At 39.2% G+C, this 21,166-nt stretch overlaps 1 protein-coding gene across 9 annotated transcripts in view; it reads right to left on the bottom strand.

The window, feature by feature from the left end:
* Positions 1 to 21,166, bottom strand: part of NSD3 (nuclear receptor binding SET domain protein 3) — a 109,984-nt gene that overhangs the window by 34,941 nt on the left and 53,877 nt on the right. For all 9 annotated transcript variants that reach the window (XM_021075909.2, XM_021075907.2, XM_021075910.2 and 6 more), the window contains 8 exons: positions 20,305 to 20,459; positions 17,990 to 18,505; positions 15,561 to 15,687; positions 9,907 to 10,007; positions 7,740 to 7,785; positions 4,595 to 4,725; positions 3,710 to 3,838; positions 2,959 to 3,085 (listed from right to left, as the gene is read on the bottom strand). In XM_021075909.2, the coding sequence (XP_020931568.1) occupies positions 2,959 to 3,085; positions 3,710 to 3,838; positions 4,595 to 4,725; positions 7,740 to 7,785; positions 9,907 to 10,007; positions 15,561 to 15,687; positions 17,990 to 18,505; positions 20,305 to 20,459 (1,332 nt within the window). The remainder of the gene's footprint in view (positions 1 to 2,958; positions 3,086 to 3,709; positions 3,839 to 4,594; positions 4,726 to 7,739; positions 7,786 to 9,906; positions 10,008 to 15,560; positions 15,688 to 17,989; positions 18,506 to 20,304; positions 20,460 to 21,166) is intronic.

The raw sequence follows: 21,166 nt of genomic DNA, 5'->3' as shown, positions 1-21,166 counted from the left end.
GACTTACACTTGAAGCTCTAGCATGCAAATGCATCCACTACCTTCCCTCATTAGGACAGGGCTTCCTTCGGAATAAGGAAGTAATAAGTAAAATTTCCTGTTATACATTTTATTCCAAAGGACAAATGAAAACACTTTCCGGAAATCGCATTTGTCTTAAACAACAGAAAGTGGTAGTATAAGAGCTTTTCAGGCATATATTCTGTAATACTTTTTATATGTAAAGTGTTTATCTTTTGATAAACAAACAAAAAACCTTCCTAAATGACTTTAAACAACAGTTCGAAGAATCTAAGTTTTCACTCCTAATATGTTGGCAGTGTATCAAATTGGTATCAAACCTGTTTTCATGTGATAATAAATAAATCAAAAACAATTTAAAAAACAATTACTTTTGTGGTTTTGATTTGCATTTCCCTGACTGCTAGGACGATGAGCATATTTTCACGTTTTACTAAGCACTTGTGTATTTTCTTCAGAGAAATGTCTATTCAAGTCCTTTGCCAATTTTGAGTTGGGTTATTTGGGGGTTTTTTTGTGTGTGCTTTCTTCTAAGAGTTTTATAAAGTTTTAGCTCTTATGTTTTGGTCTTTGATCCATTTTGAATTAATTGTTGTATATATTAAGGATCCAACTTCATTCTTCTGCACGTGAATACAGTCTTCTCAGCACCATTTACTGAAAAGACTATCCTTTCCCCATTGAACAGTCTTTGCACCCTTGTTAAAAAATCATTTGACCACATATGTGAGTTTAGTTCTGGGCTCCCTATTCAATCCCATTGGTTTATAGGTCTTTATGCCAGTACCATACTGTTTTAATTACTGTAGCTTTGTAGTAAAATTTGAAATCAGAAGTGTGAGTTCTCTAACTTTGTTCTATTCATTTTTAAAGCAAATTTTCTTCTTAAATTTCCTAATGGGTACCAAATTAGATTATATCCAACTTTTGCTGACAGAATTCTGCTGGATTCTGGAGTTAGAAGAGAAGCTCTAGAGTGTCTTAATACTGAGATGCATGGTCCTTCCTATTTGTAATTTAAATAGACTACAAATTAGAATGCTTAATAGGGCCAGGCAGGTTATATCAATGACTGAATGACTGTTTTAGAAAAAGGGAACGGTAGGGAATGTGGAGAACCAAGAGTACATGCCTGATCCATGTTCACACTTTCAAACTCACTCTGAAGAGAGTTCCCATTGTGGCTCAGTGGAAACAAATCCAACTAGTATCCATGAGGATACAGGTTCGATCCCTGGCCTTGCTCAGTGGTTTAAGGATCTGGCATTGCTGTGAGCTGTGGTGTAGGTCGCAGATGAAGCTTGGATCTAGCATTGCTGTGGCTGTGGTATAGACCAGCAGCTGTAGCTCCAATTCAACCCCTAGCCTGGGAACTTCCATATGCCACAGGTGTGGAAAAAGAAAAACAAAAACACCTCACTCTGAGGGCCAAATAAAACAATGTGCAGAGAATCTGACCCTGAGGCTACCAATTGGCAAACTGTTCAAGTCTAAATGTGATTAATAAAATGAGTTTTACACTGGGAAAAATATGTTTTATGTTTAAGGCAGCTTCTATTGCTTAATTTTTGCCTGTGTATGTAGGTGGGTGTGTGTGTGCGTGTATGTGAGAGTGCTCAGGATACATAAGAGCTCCATCCTACCCAGTCAAGGTGGTAGAAAGTGATGGTAAAAGAGCAAGGACTCTGGGTCAAGCTCTGCCTCCTGGGCCTAAACCTCAGTTTTACCATGTGCTGACTTTGTGACCTTTGGCAAGGCTGGAAACCAAACTCTAATCCTCAGTTTCACACTCTGTAAAAGGGAAATAATAACAGTATCTATTTCAAAATGTTATGTGGGTCAAATGAGATAAGAATATAAAATGCTTAGTACTAAGAGCAACTGGTATTTAGTGTTTGGTTAAAAAAAATTACCATTCTAATGGAATTTAGAACACACAAAGGATTTTGGAGGCATACAAATAAAAAAGTATAAAATAAATGTCTACAAGAATCCAAATAAAGGGGAAAAAGGAGTAGAAAAATAGTAAGATGTCAAAGGTAAGATAAGCACATCATAAAACTTGATATCCAATTGGCTCACAGTTCCTCACAGCAAAACAAAAGCAAAACCCACAAAAATATATACATAGTTCCTAGAGGCGCTACCATGCTATCTCCAGTTGACTTTTCACTTGCCTTATAGATTAAACAAACAATTCTACCTTCTGCTTTCTATGACTTTAACTAGAACCATGGCTACACGGAGAGGAAAATAAACTTGCATATTTCTTTCTCTATAAATTATTTTGATAAGTGGCAGTTTACATACGGTGGACAAGAAACATACAGTGACTCCAAACCCCCCATGTTTTACAATTAATTTCCAGTAACTGCATTTCTCCCTAAAAATACCAATCACCATGGTTATGGTTTGTAATGGAACATATTCCAGTCTATCAGAGTCAAATGATTGATTTTATTTTATTTTGTGGCCATGCCTGCAGGATGTGGAAGTTCCTGGGCCAGGGACTGAACCCTTGCCACAGTGGGCAGTGACAACACCAGTTCCTTAACCGCTAGGCCACCAGGAAACTTCCATAAAGTCAAATGATTTTAAAGCAATTTATTGAGCACAAAAATCCCAAACCTCTCTGAAGAATAATTCTTCTTTTGTATGAATTATACTTTGTATGGCTCTTTAGATAAAACACAAATACACCTGGATACTCTGATAGATTTTGCAGTAAAGGCACTGGTCGGAGGAAATCTGAGAGTAGTACTACTCTTTTGACCTTAGGAAGCCTAATCATTGATGGTCTTAATTTGTCAGAATAGTTATGGGAGAGGAGATAAGAGGTACATAAAATATGGTGAGAGAAGGGGATGCCAGAGGAGATGAGGCCGTTGCACCTTCCTCCCTACCCATCCTCAGGTCTACCAAAATGAGGAGGCTCACCAGTTTTACATTCGACGCAGACGAACTTTCCATCAGGGAGTGATGTCAATCCCAGGCACTCCAGGTGGAAGTGTTTGCAGCACTCTCCCTCACAGGGAATCAGAGAGTCGCTGGGGCTTTCACAGATCTGTAACATGGCAAGAAGCAGTGGTTCTCAACCCCCCAAAACCTCAGAGCCACTGGGGGGCCTGTTAAGACACACATTACTGGGTCCGCAGATTCTGATTCAGTAGGTCTGGGGTGGGGCCTGAGAATTTGAATTTCCAATAAATATCCTGGCAATGCTGGTGCTGCTGGTCCTTGGCCCTCACTTTGAGAACCACTGAAAGCAGATAACTATTTCTAGACCCTGCATGTATAAAGCTTAATACTTGTTCTTTTATGATTCCGTCTACAGAATCTGCATACGTTAACTTTTCTTCACAGGGCAAAAGAGTATTTTCCAAAAAGGGTAAATGTACATTAAAAAAAGCTAATACCAACTTAAATTTTAGGAAATGTTTTTGAAGTCAGCCATTTACATCCAATTAAGAAGGGTATATCACAACAAAGACTGGCCCTTCATGTGAATGATAACTATTCCAACTCTAAAAGGGAAGTCAAGAGCCAGAAATGGCTTTTAGATTTGTAGCGTTAAAGTAATACCATTAATTAGAAAGACACTACCCTCTCCAACAGGAGAAAGTATTGACGGGCAGCATATTATAGCAGTCACCTTTATCTCAAGCTGCAGGGCAGGGGGCTTGCCTACCTGACACACAGTGTCCTTCTTACACGTTCCGATGCCTCTTCTTGACAAACTTGAATCTATGGACTGCACGTCAGAAACGTCTGCATCTGCAGTGGCTGAAGGGCTATCTACTTGCTTCCCAAAGCCTACCTGTTATAAGGACAACATAACACATTTAAGAAAAATAAGTTTTCTCAAAATGAAGTGCCATGAGTCCTAGTACGATTTGCTCAATCTCTTTCTCTCCTTCCTCTCTCCCTCCCTCCCTCCCTTTCTTCCTAAAACCTCTGGACACCAGATGTCTGGTGTTTTGAGAGAAACTGTTAAAATTAAAAAACTATGCTTCTGGGGAGTTCCTGTCATGGCTCAGAGGTTAACGAACCCAACTAGGATCCATGAGCATGTGGGTTTGATCCCTTGCCTCGCTCAGTGGGTTAAGGATCTGGCATAGCTGTGAGCTGTGGTGTAGGCTTGCAGCCACAGCTCCGATTGGACCCCTAGCCTGGGAATCTCCATGTGCCATGGGTGCGGCCCTAAAAGACAAAAAGGAAAACAAAAAACTATGCTTCTGTAAGCATAGTTTTGCTGATCTATAAGAGATAAGCAAAATTTAAGAGCCCCCTAAGTTACAAAATAATCAAAATGATTTCTTTACTACAAGTATTTTGGAGGTTTTTTTTTTTTTGGCTTGACATGTGGAAGTTTCTAGGCCAGGGATCAACCCAGTGCCACACCAATGACAATGCTGGATGCTTAACTGCTAGGCCACCTATGAGTTTTTTTTGTTTTGTTTTTGTTTTTTAATTCCCTATTCTTTCCAAATAAATGAGGCCAAGTATTTATTACTCAGTGACTTGGTTTTGCAAAGCAAGGCAGTGTTGTCCCCAGACCCTGGGACATATTTACCTGCAGGTCGCTCAGGCCTCTGGAATCGGAGTCAGACGTGTCTCTGTATGCTGAACTAGCCATTTCTACATCAGTTGAGGCGCGGCTCCTTTTCTTTAGTGGTTTACAGGAATCTGAAATCTCGCTGGCACCTTAATACAACACACCGAAATTAATCCTAAAATAGTGCTTAGAGTTTGTTGTTTTAGTTTTTTTTTTTTGTGGGAGAATATTTTCTTTCCCCAAACTCATCTGTAGTGTAAAAAAACGCACAGCTCTCTTTGTAACACTGAAGTCAGGAGTCAAAACTTCATGAGCTTCTGACCTTCCTGATGGTGAGTGATTTAATTTATAACCGCTCTTGTAAAACATTTAATTCAGTGCTCCTGCTCTAAAGCTATTTTCGGGCAGCAGAGCCCAAGTTCCAACCTAAAAAACAATTCTAGCAAAAGTGCAGGACAGTGGATCGATTTGGAGCAATCCAAAGAACCATTCAATTTGGAGGGGGAGACATAAAACCCGACACAATGTGTAGCTTACAAATATGGTCGCAGAGACACCTCCATCTTGTTTTTATTAGGGATGTGACAAATCTTTGATTTGTATTCGATTCGTACACGGATAGTGCCATTTTCCCCCAAATTTTGCAATTCAGTTGATTATCACCCCCCAAATAAATCCTGGATGTTCATAATTGTTCATCTGAGCCTTCCTCGGTGAAGGGCATTATGGTGACCGTTACAAGTGCTGCAGACAGCTACCTATGTCATGCCATCTAGGAGGCACAGTGCTGAGGGCTGTAAACAGACAATCAATGTTCAAGTGCAGCCAAGTCATGAAGAGCTGGATGAGAGGCCTCTATGTGGAACTGGTGCGGGAAGAAATAAATATGAAAAAAAAAAAAAAAAAAAAAAAGGCAGAGAATAGTGTGGAATTTTTTTTTTTTTTTAAAACTGTGTGTAATACAAATCCAGCCAAAACAATAGTGCAAAAAGTTACAAAGCAACAATCTCTTGGGCTAATGCAGTATAGGCTATACAGAAACAGCCACGATGAAGTGTGCAGATCAGGCACGGTGAGTACCAAGGAACCAAGGAGACGTTAACATTTCAACCCACAGTTTGTGTTTTGGATTTTTGTTTTCCCCCAAAATTTCCATACAACAAACAGACATCTAGACCAGCCCAGCAAGCTATGGTGGAAGTGTGCAGTCCAGAAGAGACCCTGGAGGAACAGGTCTCCCGAGGCCATGAAGATCCGCAAAGGCCGAGTGGGAGCAGCACTTGGTGTGTGGCCATGCTCTGTGGTGGAGGATGTGGGCCTCGTTAGACTGCTCAGATTACTGGAACCTCGTTATCACATCCCATCCTACAAGGTTGTCAATGAATGTTGCCTTACATCTATCAATGAGGGTGCCTGCCCGTGTGAACGCTGATTAAAAAACACAAGTACACAAATCTATCTCCTTCATTGCTGGTGTATGGACCCAGAACACCACCACAAAATATTTCCTTGGCCTAAAAGATCACTGGATTAACAAGGAGTTTTAACAGAGGAACAGGAGTGCTGTACTGAGAGGCTTTCGAAGGGAAACACAGGTACTGCCATTTCCGATGAGTTTCTGAAAATGCTAGAAAAAGGACAGACTGCCAGAGGCAGCTGCCACGCTGTTCTCCATGATAACGGCACTAACGTTAAAAAAAAATAAGAGCTTTTAATGATTGTAATGTATACAGTTTGGGCTGTTTGGCAAAACCCTGCAGATGTGCATTAATGATGCTTTATTTAAAAACAAAAACCAAAAAAAACCAAAAACAGTCCATGTTGAAATTGATCAGTCTAAGTTAAACGGTGGTTTTTAGGCTGGACCCATGATTTAAGCTGTACCCATCCAGCTCAGACCGGAAAAAAAAATCATCTGAATGTTAAAGCAATTGTTCAGAGTCTTGAAGAAGAAACCAGGCAGGAATATGCCATGATGATTGGCAAAATCAAAATTGAAAACAAAGAGACTGTTTAGCAAGCCGCCGACAAAGAAATCTTGCATGGAGACTCCAAGTCTGGAGTTTCTGGGATGAAATTGTACAGGAATCTCAGTCCACAGTTTCCTCAATCGCTGCGGAGACGGAGCTGTCACTGAATCTGACAGAGCCCTGCACTCCCCGGTCCGCCGACCCTGTGGAATGGTGGAAACACAACGCAATCAGGCCTCCTAATCTCGCAGCGATCGATCGCGATGTCTTTTCTTGGAGCTCCGCCAAGCAGTGTTCCCTCCGAGAGGCTGTTCAGTTCTGCTGAGGATCTCCACGGAGACCATCGCTGCAGACTTCTCCCCGAGAATGCAGAGAGGCTGGTGTTTTTTATTTTATTTTATTTTTAAAATAATGCAATTTGCCCAGAGTAAACTACAGGTATTAAATACAGTCTGATCTCACCAAAAAAAAAAAAAAAAAAAGAAAAAAGAAAAAAAAGAAAAAAAAAAAAGAAAAAAAGAAAAAAACGAAAAAAAAAAAAAAGAAAAAAAAAACCACACGAATCATGCTATGGAGTTTGTACTGTAGTCAAATTGCACACGGAGAGTACAGATTTAAGTTTAAGGTTTCTTAAACTCTGTGCATATCTCAAATAGATTTTGCATAAGGTCATCAAATAATGGCCATAAATATGCTATGAATCACTTTAATTTACAAAAAGATTTTACAGCACTGTAAAAATAAATGTGGCAAAAATTTTTTTTTCAATCAGGTTGTCTTGTCTGATTTGTCATAGTCCATGTTTGACAAACATTAATAGCTACTATTCGGTATTCAGTCGAATACCCAAAAAAGTGGATTCGTCACATCCCTAGTTTATAAACCAGTGAAACCCCAGAGTCTTACGGAGAAAAGTTGGAAACAGTATCAAGGCTACGTGGTGTTCTCCAATTTACCAAAACAAATAAGACTTTTCACATGGAGGTAAAGAATAAGATCAACTGTAAAAGACACACGTGCACGCACCCGCGCACACACACACACAAACACAGGGGAATGCTTCAGTTGCACACGAATTATCGACTGAAGAGCAACAACGATTTACAGAGACAAACAAAAATACATGAAGTACAAATAATTCTTTAAAATTGGTTTTAATCAAGGAAATGCAGAGCAACATTATAATAACTCACCTTTTTGTAATCCAGTCTTCACCGTAGCCTGAGGAACTGTTTCAACCTGTTTGGACAGAAAAATAGAGCATTAATAGGGAATTTTTTTTTTTCACTTAATGAACAGAGGGAAAAGAGAGTACTTCCATCAGTCTAAGTGATGATGAGCGATTAATGTATCTGAAATCCGGACTCGGTCGGTCCCATTTTCTGGGTAAAGTTCTGCCTCAGGGTTGGGGCAGGTTTAAATCCTAGCTGCCTGTGCTGGATGCCATGTGACAACACACAGCCACATGCTCTTGAGAGAAGGCCTTTCCCACCACTCCCTTGGTACACGAAGAGAACACCAACACTTTCCTCAGTGTCTGGGAGGCAGGAGAGGGGTTGTTTCTGCAACCAGCCCCGGTGCTGCTATAAACCCCTCCCGCCCCAAAGACGTTAGGATAAATTGTTACTTACTATGATACTCAGGTTAAGTAACTCACGCCACTTTAAGACCCTTCCGCGCCTGCACTCACATCTAAGTTGCTGGGAATCAGGACCCTCTCTGTAGAGAGTGCTACAGCGCTCCATACAGCTGGAAGCTCAATACTTTTGCTGCTAGTACAAACTTAAGAAAATAAGTTTGTGATATTGCAAAAGCACTTTCTTGAGTGTCTTATGAACAGTGTCTTGATCCTACATTAGGAGAGCGAGATCAGAAGTTATTCTGCCAATGTATATGTAAAACACGTGGTAATTTGAGGATTAAACCATTGGAATTAAAAAAAGATGCTGTTTGGAGGAGTTCCTGTTTAAGCTCTGAATTGAATTTTATGTTTCCTTGAAATGTGGTGAAATATGCATGTTGAAACACATTTTGTAAATATTTAAGGATTATTCTAAGCTTTTTAAAAAAAATTTTTATTATTTTTTTTTACAACAGGTAAAAAAACATACAACAGAAGCGCTTTTATAAGATACAATTAGTAATACAAATATAAAATCTTCTAAACAATCACTGGTATTGTTCTACTACTAACTATAAACACAGTGGCATTAACAATCTGTCCCATTTTTTGTACTCATTCTGTTTATTAATTTTAGACTGACTGGTCACAGACTGAATTTGGGAACCAGCTGGCAAAATCACAACTTTCATTTTGGTAAGGAATACTGTAGATCTGCAAGAGCTTAGAAAGATTTTTTGGAATATAATTTCCTAAGTATGAAAGTTAATTATGATAAATGAATGCCAAGTTAGTATATTACTTAAATTTTAAATGTTTCTGGGAAAATTGTTTTACATGCTTGATGATACCACAGAGTACCCACAAAATCACCTTTTAAGTTTGGAAGTTTAAAAGTTATGAAGAAAATAATTTAAATAGAAAACTTCACATTTTTTTGTAATTAAGTGGTTTTAAAAATATAAAGCTTATTGGACTCATACCATTCATAATTCTCTTTGATAGCAGCTGTCTGGGCTGTGAAAATGGATACTCTTTCAGTTTAAAAAAATTAAGAAAAATTCTGACTGTGAGTTGTTAAAGGAGTAATGGTTTCCAAAATTTTCTTTGAAAAGGTAATTTAATATGCATATTACTGGATGGATTACACTGGTTTAATACTCTTCAGTCAAAATGCCTCATCTCTTTTTTTCTTAAAGAGTGTGTATCTGATAACCCAATAACACGTGAGTGCCATTCCACTGGGAAAATAACATTCCAAAAAATCTGTGATACCAACAGATAAATCAGATCATCTACGATTATCTGTTTCTTAAATAAAACCTTTATACTTAAATTAATTTGATTTGTTTAAAAAATAAAAATAATACATACCAGCAGCTTAAACCAAAAATCAAAATAAAAAAATAAAAAAGGAACTCAATGATGGTTCCAAATAAAAATCATGAAAACATGAAATCATTTTGCTCATAACAGAAATTTCAAAATTAATTTGAGGAATTCCTTAGAAGTCTCGTACCACTGGCTTCCCATCTCCTGAAGCCTGACTGTTCTCTGTGAAAGTGCCTGAAGCAGAATCACGGGGCGGCTGTATGAGAACGGGCACTGGGACTCACCAGCACAGATGCGTCGGAAAGGAAACCCAGTGTGGGGGAAGCTTCTCTTTCTTTTGAGATACCAATATAAACCACAACATTTACAGATACAATGTTTTAACTCTCTACATGTAGGAAGCCAACCTGCTCCTTTTTGATCTTCTTCTTTGGCACAACCTCAGTGGATTTCTCTGATTCAGAACGAGTTCTAATTGATCTTCTCTGTTGCTTCTTTTCTACTGAGCCTAAAAGATAATTTAAACCAAATAAAAACTCATTTGAAGATGCCTTGACAGGTAAGTAATTAAGATTTGACCAAATTCCCTCCTATCCATTACTTTTGGTCCTTTGCTAATAAATCATTAAAAACTATCAAACACTTGGGAATACATACAAAAAATTGTACAGATCAAATTGTGAAGGCTGATAGATTGAGACTTGGATTCATAAAGGACCCTAAACTATACAGATAAAGAAGGACTGGATTTTTACAACATTGTTTTGTGTGTGTGTGTCTTTTTGCCATTTCTAGGGCCGCTTCTGCAGCATATGGAGGTTCCCAGGCTAGGGGTCCAATCGGAGCTGTAGCCGCCAGCCTACACCAGAGCCACAGCAACTCGGGATCCGAGCCACTTCTGCAACCTACACCACAGCTCACAGCAACACTGGATCCTTAACCCACTAAGCAATGCCAGGGATCAAACCCACAAGCTCATGGTTCCTAGTCAGATTCGTTAACCACTGAGCCACGATGAGAACTCTGATTTTTACAAATTATAGTCAAACTAAAACAGCAGAGAAATTGTTTAGTTTTAAGGCAGATAAACACATTTACCTAACAGTAACTGAAGGGATGAAGGGATTGAAGGGATAGATGAAAATAATTTTATTCTCAGTTGACATTAGGAAGTAATGGTTCAAAATTCAACCAGTACCATGGATTTTGCTAATTTTAACCAATAAATGATTTCTACATGTAAAATGCTTAACAGTGCTGGGTGCACTTATACAAGTTTTGTTACTGTTATATCATTAACAACCACAGGGAAAAAAGCAGGAAAGGAACAAAAATGTGACCAAAACTGAATCATTAATTTGACTATCAAGGGATTTGTTATACTTTAGAAATAACTAGTCATGGAAAACTAGTTAAAATAAATTATCAAGCTTTTTAATGTTAAATGGTGAAAAAAAGAAACTGTAGATTTTTCAACAGTAAAATTCTTTGAAAGAAAACTTGTGGGACCCCATTTTGGAAAGGATAAAACAGAAGAAAGGAGAAAAAACAGTAAGTCAGGAATGAATCAAACAGTGATTCATTATTCTGTGACCCCGAGAAGGTGGGGGTGTGGGGTGTGTGTGTGATACCTTCAGTGCAGCTGTTCTCATCCTTTCAGTGCTTGGACCACCTAAATGATCCTTCCTAGACAATAATCACCTTGCAGAAGCTACCTCAATGAAGCCTCCACATCACCTGTATATTTTCTGGCCTCACTGTTCTTATCTCTGTGTAAATGGCTTCCCTCACCTTTGTTCAAAGCCAAAACAAAGAAGGATCCAACTGCTTCTCTGAGTAGGGGAAGAGGGGGTACTTTGGTAGTAATGTATTGTTTCTGAGCTGTGGTTAATAAATTTCTAGCAGAGAAGTTACAGAAGGAAGGTGTCCTCTGCTCTTTTCCTTACATAATGAAAATGTTTACTAAGACAACACCTCACACCTGACTGTTCCAGAAATCCTCAATGCTCAAGTACCTACGAGAAAAGAGGAAAATAACAGAAATGCTTAAAACGAACAAAATCTTTACCTGTGTTTTAAGGATGACGAAATTGTTCCCTCAAGGGAAAATGGTATTTGATTTGTTATTTTAGAGAAAATAAGGCAATGTGGTGGCTCCTTAAAATTATTCTGGGAGTTCCCATTGCGGCTCAGCAGTAACAAACACAACCCATAATCATGAGACTGCAGGTTCAATCCCTGGCCTCACTCAGTGGGTTAAGAATCCAGTGTTGCCGTGAGCTGCAGTTGCAGGTTGCAGACAGGGCTCAGATCCTGGTGTTGCTGTGGCTGTGGCATACGTAGGATGGCAGCTGTAGCTCCAATTTGACCCCTAGCCTGGGAACTTCCATATGCCGAGGGGGGTGGCCCTAAAGAAAAAAAAGAAAAATACAAAATTCTGAAAACCACCCAAAAAACACATAAATTCTACTACATTTAAAAGCACTAAAAAGTATTACATTTAGGTTCAAAGGAAAAGTGAGCATCTCAGGATTTGGAAAATAGCTTAGAAATCTGGTATAAATGCAAATACAACTCTTCAAACCCTAACAATGTAGCCACACATTCTATTTAGCACCTAAATTTACTAAGAAAAGGCTCAAGAATTCTCCACGAGTAGTTAACACCAGCTGAGATGATGATGCAATTGGTTTCTGAAGGGAAATCAGATCTCTCTTCTGACTTTTCAACTACTTAAGTTATTTTCACAAGGAGCAAAATGGTCATTTTAAAAGACAAAATACACTTATCAACTACAGTGGTAACCAAATTTAAACCATGGGCAAAGCTTGAGAGTGGTCATTTCTAAATTAAAGCTCCAACATTAATTTACAGTTTAATTACACAGGTCTGCCCAAGGAAGGAACTGTGCTTTTTTTCTCATATAAAGAATTATAACTTTCCACTTTTTCACTTAAGAAAAAAAAGAGGAAAAGAAGAAAATTCACAGCAGAACTTAAATTTTGAAGTGAAAAGACCACATGAAAATGAAATGTTCAGTAGCTGAGGGGAAGGAAAAAACAGGCTCCATTAAATGTAAAAGTTTAAAGCACTATTCACAATAGCCAAGACACAGAAACAACCTAAATGTTCATTGACAGATGAATGAATTAAGAAGATGTGGAGTTTCCGCTGTGGCTCAGCAGGTTAAGAATCTGATTAGTATCCATGAGGATTCAGGTTTGATCCCTGGGTTAAAGATCTGGCATTGCTGCAAGCTGCAGTGTAGGCTGCAGATGTAGCTCGGTTTTGGCATTGCTGTGACTGTGGTGCAGGTCAGCAGCTGCAGCTCTGATTCGATCGCTAGCCTAGGAATTTTCATATGCTGCAGGTGCAGCACTTAAAAAAAGGAAAAAGAAAAAAAAAGAAGTGGCACATATATACTATTTAGCCATAAAAGAGAACGAAATAATGCTATTTACAGCAACATGGATACAACAGGGGATTATCATATGAAGTGAAGTAAGTCAAACAGAAAGACAAATACCATATGATACCACTTATACGTGGAATATAAAATATGGCACAAATGAATCTATCTACAAAACAGAGGCTGACTCACAGACATGGAGAATAGACTGGTGGTTGCCAGAGGGGAGAGGGAAGGGAGTGGGAGGGAGTGGGAGTTTATCCTTAGTAGATGCAAACTATTATATTTAGAATGGATAAGCAATGAGGTCCTACTGTACGGCACAAGAAACTACAGACAATCTCTTGGGATAGATCATGATGGAAAATATACAAAAAAAGAATGTATGTATGTGTATAACTGAGTCACTCTGCTGTATAGAGGAAATTGGCATAACACTGTAAATCAACTATACTTCAATAAAAAATTTTAAAGTCAAAGTTTAATATTTAAGATCTAATATTCTATGAAGAATTTACTTTCTCCCTAGATAGGAGAATGTAGATATTTAAATAATGATCCTCCTAGACTAAGTATCACACTAGTCTAAGTATCACACTTACTTTCAGACAAATTACTAACTAGTATAAAGATGAAAAAATGGATAGACCTAACTATGGAGCGCTGAGGCCAAAAGATTCTTTCCAGACCAAAGAAGGTAACAAACATTTTCAGTTAGGACTAATTAATGCGAACTCTTCTAAGTCCCTTCTTCATTGCTTCAACATTATAATTTCATTTTTATACAATCTCAACATAATACAAGTTGCAAATCCGGTTCTGGACTTTGCTGCTCCCTCCTTACTTTGGTGCAGCTTCCTCTCCCAACTCAATTGGATAAAGGCATGCTATTTACTATGCCCTGTCCAATATATGCCCCATCTCCTCTGCCACAAACTCACCCCATCCTGCAGGCCCCCATCACTTTTTTTTTTTTTAAAGAAAGCTACCCCACCCCAAATTCTTTCCTGAAAAATGATTGTTTTTATTTACATTTTATAAGAAAAATCTTACTCAAATTTCCCTTACAAAGATATTTACCCCTTATATACCATTCAGTTACAGGTTTGCCTGAGTTATTATTGATTCACGATTACGACCTCAGGTCTCCAGACGTTACTCCTTCTAACAAATTATTTGGTCACTTCTTAGATTTGTGTGTGTGTGTGTGTGTGTGTGTATTTTTTTTTTTTTAACCTGTGGCATATGGAAGTTCTCAGGCCAGGAGTCAAATAGGATCTACAGCTGCAACCCATGCTGCAGACTGAGGCAATGCTAGATCCTTAACCCACTGAGTAAGGCCACGGATCAAACCTACATCTTCACAGAGACAACATTTGGTCTTTAACCCGCTGAACTGCAATGGGAACTCCCACCCCATTTTTTTTTTTTTTTTTTTCCTTTTTAGGGCCGCACCCTTGGCATATGGAAGTTCCCAGGCTAGGGGTCGAATTGGAGCTGTAGCCACTGGCCTATGCCACAGCCACAGCCACAGCCACATGAGATCCGAGCCATGTCTGTGACCTACACCACAGCTCATGGCAACACGGATCCTTTAACCCACTAATCAAGGCCAGGGATTGAATCCACATCCTCATGGATACTAGTCAGGTTTGCTATTGCTGAGTCACAACAGGAACTCCCCCAAAAAAGTTTTTAAAGGAACAAAGTGAAACAAACTCCTGTCTTTTAAGATTTCAAATGACCAAGCTAGCTAATATCTTAACTCTTTTTTTGGTCTCTTTTTAGGGCTGCACCTGCAGCATATGGAGGTTCCTAGACTAGGGGTCAAATTAGAGCTGTAGCTGCTGGTCTACACCACACTCAGACTCAGTCATGCCAGATCTGAGCCACATCTGTGACCTACACCACAGCTCACAGTAACACCAGATCCTTAACCCCACTGAGTGAGGCCAGAGATCCAACCTGGGTCCTCATGAATACTGGTCAGATTCGTAGTACTACTGCTATATAAACCAAAACCCACCAGACACTCAATTAAGCTATAAAATCCTTAATAAAAGTCAGTCTCAATTAAAATTACTTTGACTATTTCAAAAGCACAATCTTACTGACTATAGGCATTTCTCCTTTAAGCGAGAATAATGTAGCTTGATTTTCAATTCATAGTATCTGTTAATCAGAGAAGATTATAAGAGGAGAGTTAGACCTGAGCCCCTCAGCTACTAACATGTAGCACACCTAAGAATGATGGAAACCGTGAGAGCATCCACCAATTTGTGTCCAACAGAGGATAAAGGAGAAACAGTAAGAATGTGTTAATAGTGCTAGAAAAGGAACGTTGTTATTCTCATGAAGAATGACCATCAAATGGTGCATCTACTCAGATACACAGAGATTTTATAACTATAGTCTTTTCATTATAGAACCCTGTTTAAATTCCTATAGGAAAAACAACTATTCCTGTTACTATGACTAAAACTCTCTACCCCCTAAACCGTCCTTTACTATTGAAATAGGTGCTTCTATAGTTTGATTTTTTAAACATAATTTGATAACCAAAGGTTTCTCAGCAACACAGCTGCCATGTGCTAACTGGGTAGAACCAAGACCTCTTAAGTGGACCTATGTACTCTCTTCATTCATACCCACCTGTAGGACCAGATGTTGCTTCAGGAGATGACATATTCTGAGTTGCCTTTTCATTTCTCTGGTTTGGTGTAGAAATTATAAGTCTGTCTTGTCCCCTGACACTTATCTCCGTTTTGTTACCAATTCCCTTCAAAATAAGTCAAATTTAAAAATAGGTGAGTACCAGGCAAATGGCATCATTGGCTTATAAAGACAGATTAAGGTGATCATGATGTGCTTAGATTTTATATGGCCTTTGATTGCAGTTAATGTACTATCTTAGCCATTAACAGAACAATTTTATTAAGTCATCAGGATGTATTCTAAAATGTACAATGAGATCATGTGGGGAAAGTAACTACTTGCTAAGGCCAGATGGTGAAAATCACTAAAAAATTAATCTATATCACCTTTCTGTCAAAACCAAAATATTTTCTGGTCTGAATCGTCTTTCCCTTGAGCCATATCCCAATAAGAGAACTACAGTCACTCATTTGGAAAAGTACCTACTACACAGACAAAAATGTCAATGCATCTCTGAAAGACAAGAATATTCCTCAATTACAGAAGCATGCCATTCACGGTGCCCAAAATGTGCACCCAGTAAGCAATTTGGAGCAGATAGAAGGCAGGTACAATTACAGTTCGGTCTCATTTTAGGTATTTTTAATGCAGTGAAATAAAGGAGTGATTTATAAATATAGTATACGTATTTTTAAAGCCTTCATTTTTAAGATTGGTTTTATTTCAAATTTCATTTAAATAGCACTCTTTGGAAGGGGTAACAAAGTTTGATTTGTGTATCCAAAAGCAGATAAAAAACTCGCTCCAAGAATGAGGCCAATTTGCATTCAAACAAGATGCAAAGTATTCATTTGCTATTCAAAGCTATCAACAGAACCAATCAGGGACTCCGTAACTCTAGTTTTTCCAAGTAGCTTAGCCTTACTGAAATCAGCTGAACCTATCGGCAGAAACAGGTTAATAACAGAGGGCCCTGACACTTTTCTTCAGGAAAATACAGCACTAATGAGGTGCACCTATATTCAAATGCTTTAATGTGCATATGACAATGTTAGGAAGTAAGCAAAGAATTCTTTAAAAGAAGTACATACCTATGAGGTGCCACTAAACTGAATTCACAAGCCCACAGTCGTGGAATGGGCTGGGAGGATAGTGAAGAGGTATATGGACTAAAAATTACAAATGTTATCAATAAAGTTGTAAGGTCTTTTTGTTTGTTTTTGGCTGCCCTGCAGCATATGAAGTTCCCAGGCCAGGGATCAGATCCAAGCCACAGCTGTAGCAATGCAGGAACCTTAACCCACTGTGCTGGGTAGGGGGGTCAAACCTGCATCCCAGTGCTCCCAAGATACTGCTGATCCTGTTGTGCCACAGCAGGAACTCCTGTAAAGTCTTTTTTTGTTTGTTTTGTCTTTTGTCTTTTTGGGGGGGCCGCACCTGCAGCATACAGAGGTTTCTATGCTAGGGGTCCAATTGGAGCTGTAGCTGCCAGGCTGTGCCACAGCTGCAACAATGCCAGATCCAAGCTGAATCTGTGGACTACACCACAGCTCCCTGAAACGCCAGATCCTTAACCCACTGAGTGAGGCCAGGGATCGAACCCACAACCTCATTGGTTCCTAGTCGGATTCATTTCCCCTGCACCACCACAGGAACTCCAAGTCCTTTTTTTTTTTTTTTTTTTTTTTTGGCATGCCTATGGCATTTGGAAGTTCCCAGGCCAGGGATCAAACCCCAACCATGGCAGTAACAACGCCCAGTCCTCAACCAATAGGCCACCAGGGAACTCCATAAAGAGTTTTCAAGTCTTAAAGCTAAAGTATAAGTGCCCTCAATGGACTTCCAGGGCTGGCTGATGAAGGCATTCAGTTTGAAGAGGCTACTTTCACTCCTAAAGCTATCACCACAGTTCATTGTTACAAAATAAACAGAGTCCTGATATTTCTCTAAAATGAATTAGCAATCCCAAGCCAGCGTGAGCCTGACAGAATTGCTGGTGCAACCAAACAGATCAGCAGGTACCATGATTACAGTGGTTAATTCACATAACTGACAAATGATTTTACAAGAAGCATACTTTGCAACTAAGAAAAACTAACTGTACAAACTAGAAACAGGCAAAATGCCCAGTTTTTTCCCATGACTTTAGGGAGCTGAGCTCAATTTTGGCTGCAGAGCTCAAGATTAATCTAGTACAGATGGGAATATTACAAAAGAGGGGGAAAAAGAGAAGAAAAACAAAGGCTTTTTTGCCTATGTCTTTTCTGCCCCCATCTTAAAGTAAACTGTACATTCTGAATGCAGTTTAAATACAAAGGGTATTTAAATTGCAACCTTGTGTTGTTTAGGTTTTTTAAAAGTGCCTAGGTTGACCACTTATTAGATACTTATGATCCCCTGCAAAAACCTATGAAAAAAGGAGGTACCTTCGTTGAATAAACAAATTGATCAATAAATTTCCCATCTCCGGTAGCATTCTGAAGAGCAAACACTTGTTCAATTTTCACAACTGGTGACATGTTACACTTCTGCAAATCCAGGCTCCCTTTGTGCATCGTAATGGAAGCTGGTAAGGACTTCCTTGCTGCTGCCGTCTTCCAGGCTATTTTAACAGGAGGTGGTTCCTCCTCTTCCACGCTCGTGTGCCGCCTCTGGCTTTGTCTCCGAATTTCAGTACTTGATAGTGAGGAGGCCACCTCCCCTGCATTGGTCTGTTCTGGCTGAGTATTCAGCACGGATCTTGGTCTTCGGATTTTTTTAACGTCAGCTTTGGAGGCAACATTCTTTTTTGCTTGGGACAAAGCCTCCTCAGGCTGTTTGTCAATATAGATGAAAGTATACTGTTCTATCCTCTCCTCCCGGGTCATTTTCAGCGCTTTCTCTGCATGGGCAATGCCGATATCCCACTGGGCACGTTCCCTCTGAGGCCGGGGTTTCCGGATCTTAAAAAAAAAAAAAGACACAGGCATTTTAGAAAATATTCTCATCCAACATTCATACCAAGATGCATTTCCCATGTGATCTTATCACCTTTGCAGGTAAGCATAAACACTTTCAGGCTCTTCAGTCAAATAAGGAAATGTCCTGACCCCTTAACTCTGAGGGATCCTTGATCCTACCAAGGACGTGCAGGTCCACTCTCTAAGAATAAATGCCTCTTTGTTGGCCATGAGTTGGACAAGTCCCTCAAAGAGGGAGCCATCCTTCTCATATCATACAGGTACAAAACTAGTAATAATGACGGCAGAGAGAAGAAAGGCTAAAGAAATGATTGCTTTCAGTCGCCAAAGAAACATTAAAAAGGACACCCTTTGGAGTTCCTGTTGTGGATCAATGGGTTAAGGATCTAACTAGCATCCGTGAGGATGTGGGTTCGATCCCTGGTCTGGCTCAGTGGGTTAAGGATCCGGCATTGCTGTGGCTGTGGCATAGGCTGGCAGCTGCAGCCCTAAGAAAAGACAAAACAAAAACAAAAACACCCTTTAGCTCAAAGGTGCTACAGAGACCCCACAAAGCTAAGCCAATGGCAGAGAGCCAGCTTTTCAAGCTTCATTGCCAGTCTGTGGAGAATGCAAACAGGGCAAATGCAGAGAAAGGAGAGCCCTGAGAAACACACACAAGTTGACATGTCAGGAGAACAGGAATGGAGGAGGGAAAAAATAATCAGTTTCCATAGTCCTTATCAGAAGACTCTGGATTGTCAGGACAGATAAGAAAATTCTGAATAAAGGTATGTGAGATGACCAAAGCAATAAGGAATTATCCAGGGGGTTAAACTGAGGCAGCCAGAAATTAGCTGATGAAGCCACGAGATAGTACACTGTATGTTGAAGACTGATACTTAGATCTGTAAAATGTTAAGGCTGATAAAATTAGCCATAATTCTCTGTGATAATATTCAGCTTAGTGTAAAAATATGACAAATTTCTGAATCACATGAGGCCCACACTAAATTAGCTCACTTAAGAAATCTCAACCAGACAGGTTATCTAGAGTACGTGTCAAAACTCTTAATACATCTACCACTTCATCAAACACATATGGTTCCATCACTGGGGTGACCCTGGTGGAACCAGCTACTTGGGCTTTCTGTGCCTCAACTACTTCATCAGTAGAAACAGGAATACTGGTATCTATCTAACTGATGTTATGACAATTAAATGGATTTATATACATGTATAATGCTTAAAACAGAGCCTCACAGTAAGCGCTCACTAAATTTTTAAAACTTTCATGAAATAATTTTGCTAAATAAGAATAAAAGGGAGATAGGGAAAGATGCTGAAATAGGAAAAAGAATAAAAATCCCTGACAAAATCCACATTTCACTCACATCTACTAGACAAGGCACATTTGAATTTAATTCAAAAGAGAATCTAAAGTTGTGTTGCGAAGATAAAGTTTTCTCTCTTTTTTTTTCCTTTTTGCTTTTATAGGGCCCACGTATATGGAAGTTCCCAGGCTGGGGTTGAATCGGAGCTGTAGCCTCTGGCCTATGGCCTATGCCACAGCCACAGCTGAGCCATGACAGAAACTCCACAGATAAAGTTTTCAATGGTGTTTTAGCATTGTTTATATGACATATAAAGCTTATTAACACATTTATAATAAATTATTAAAATTGCACTTAGAGGAGTAAAATTAATCATTCTGTCTGGATTCAAGTATGAAAAGCTCTCCTAAATTATTAAGACCTTTAAAATCCACATTCAGTTGACAATGTCGATACGTTGCTGGTTACCTTCTGTTTCTCAGAGTGATTGCTGGCTTGTCTGGTCGCCTCAGCCAGGAGCTCCTCATACTGTTTATGACCTTTATACTCTCGGACCCGCTTCTCATGAACCCACGCCCTCTCTGGCTGGTTGCTAAAAAATTGGACGTGATATTCCCGGGCACCTGGAAGTAAAAGTTCTTATTAACCATTTCAGAACATAAGCATCCACATGTATTTTGTCAAAAATGTGGACCTAAGCTAGATTCTCGAGTATTAACTCCTGTTCAAACCTGTAATTTTTGGATTGTCCAAAGATGCAATCTAGCACCTGCTGATGACACAACTAGTAGTTACTATAAAAATCATCCCAAATGATTAAAATTAGTACAGCAAGTTTTAGGAGGAAAAAAATGAGGAATTCTGCTAATTATCATATTTGTGACCTTGGTTATACAATTTATTTTTTACTGGCCTCAAACCTTTTTACAAACAAATCATAAATAATTTTTCCTTCAAAAAATACATAGCACATTTTCTTGGACTTTTAAAAGCCCTGTTTAAAAGTCAAACCGCTCTTCTAGTGACATAAAAGGGAGGGAGGAGGAGAGGCTGAGAGCCTGTGAGGGCAAAGCTGGCTTCAGAGTAATACTAAGACCTTGTCTTTTTCACTATGTGGTCATCTGCACAACACTGCATGAGCGGTGGCGGGTAAGACAGCTGGCATCCTAGTGCAAATATAGGTGACACCAAGCTATGCTGGTCCTGTATCCTTCATAGCCAAATACTGGCCACTAATGGGAAAAAGGCCAGTTTTACTTAAGATCCTTGATGAAACAGTAAGAATGATTAATTTCACTAAATCCTTTGAACACATCTTTCTAATATCCTA

Source organism: Sus scrofa, chromosome 15 (assembly GCF_054392235.1).
Source record: "Sus scrofa isolate SSC_HxYL_T2T_F1_AM1 chromosome 15, Sscrofa_HxYL_maternal_Yorkshire_Landrace_v2.0, whole genome shotgun sequence".
Classification (NCBI taxonomy): Eukaryota; Metazoa; Chordata; class Mammalia; order Artiodactyla; family Suidae; genus Sus; species Sus scrofa.
The sequence above is the reverse complement of the archived record's forward strand: the minus strand, read 5'-3'. Positions and strand labels throughout refer to the sequence as shown.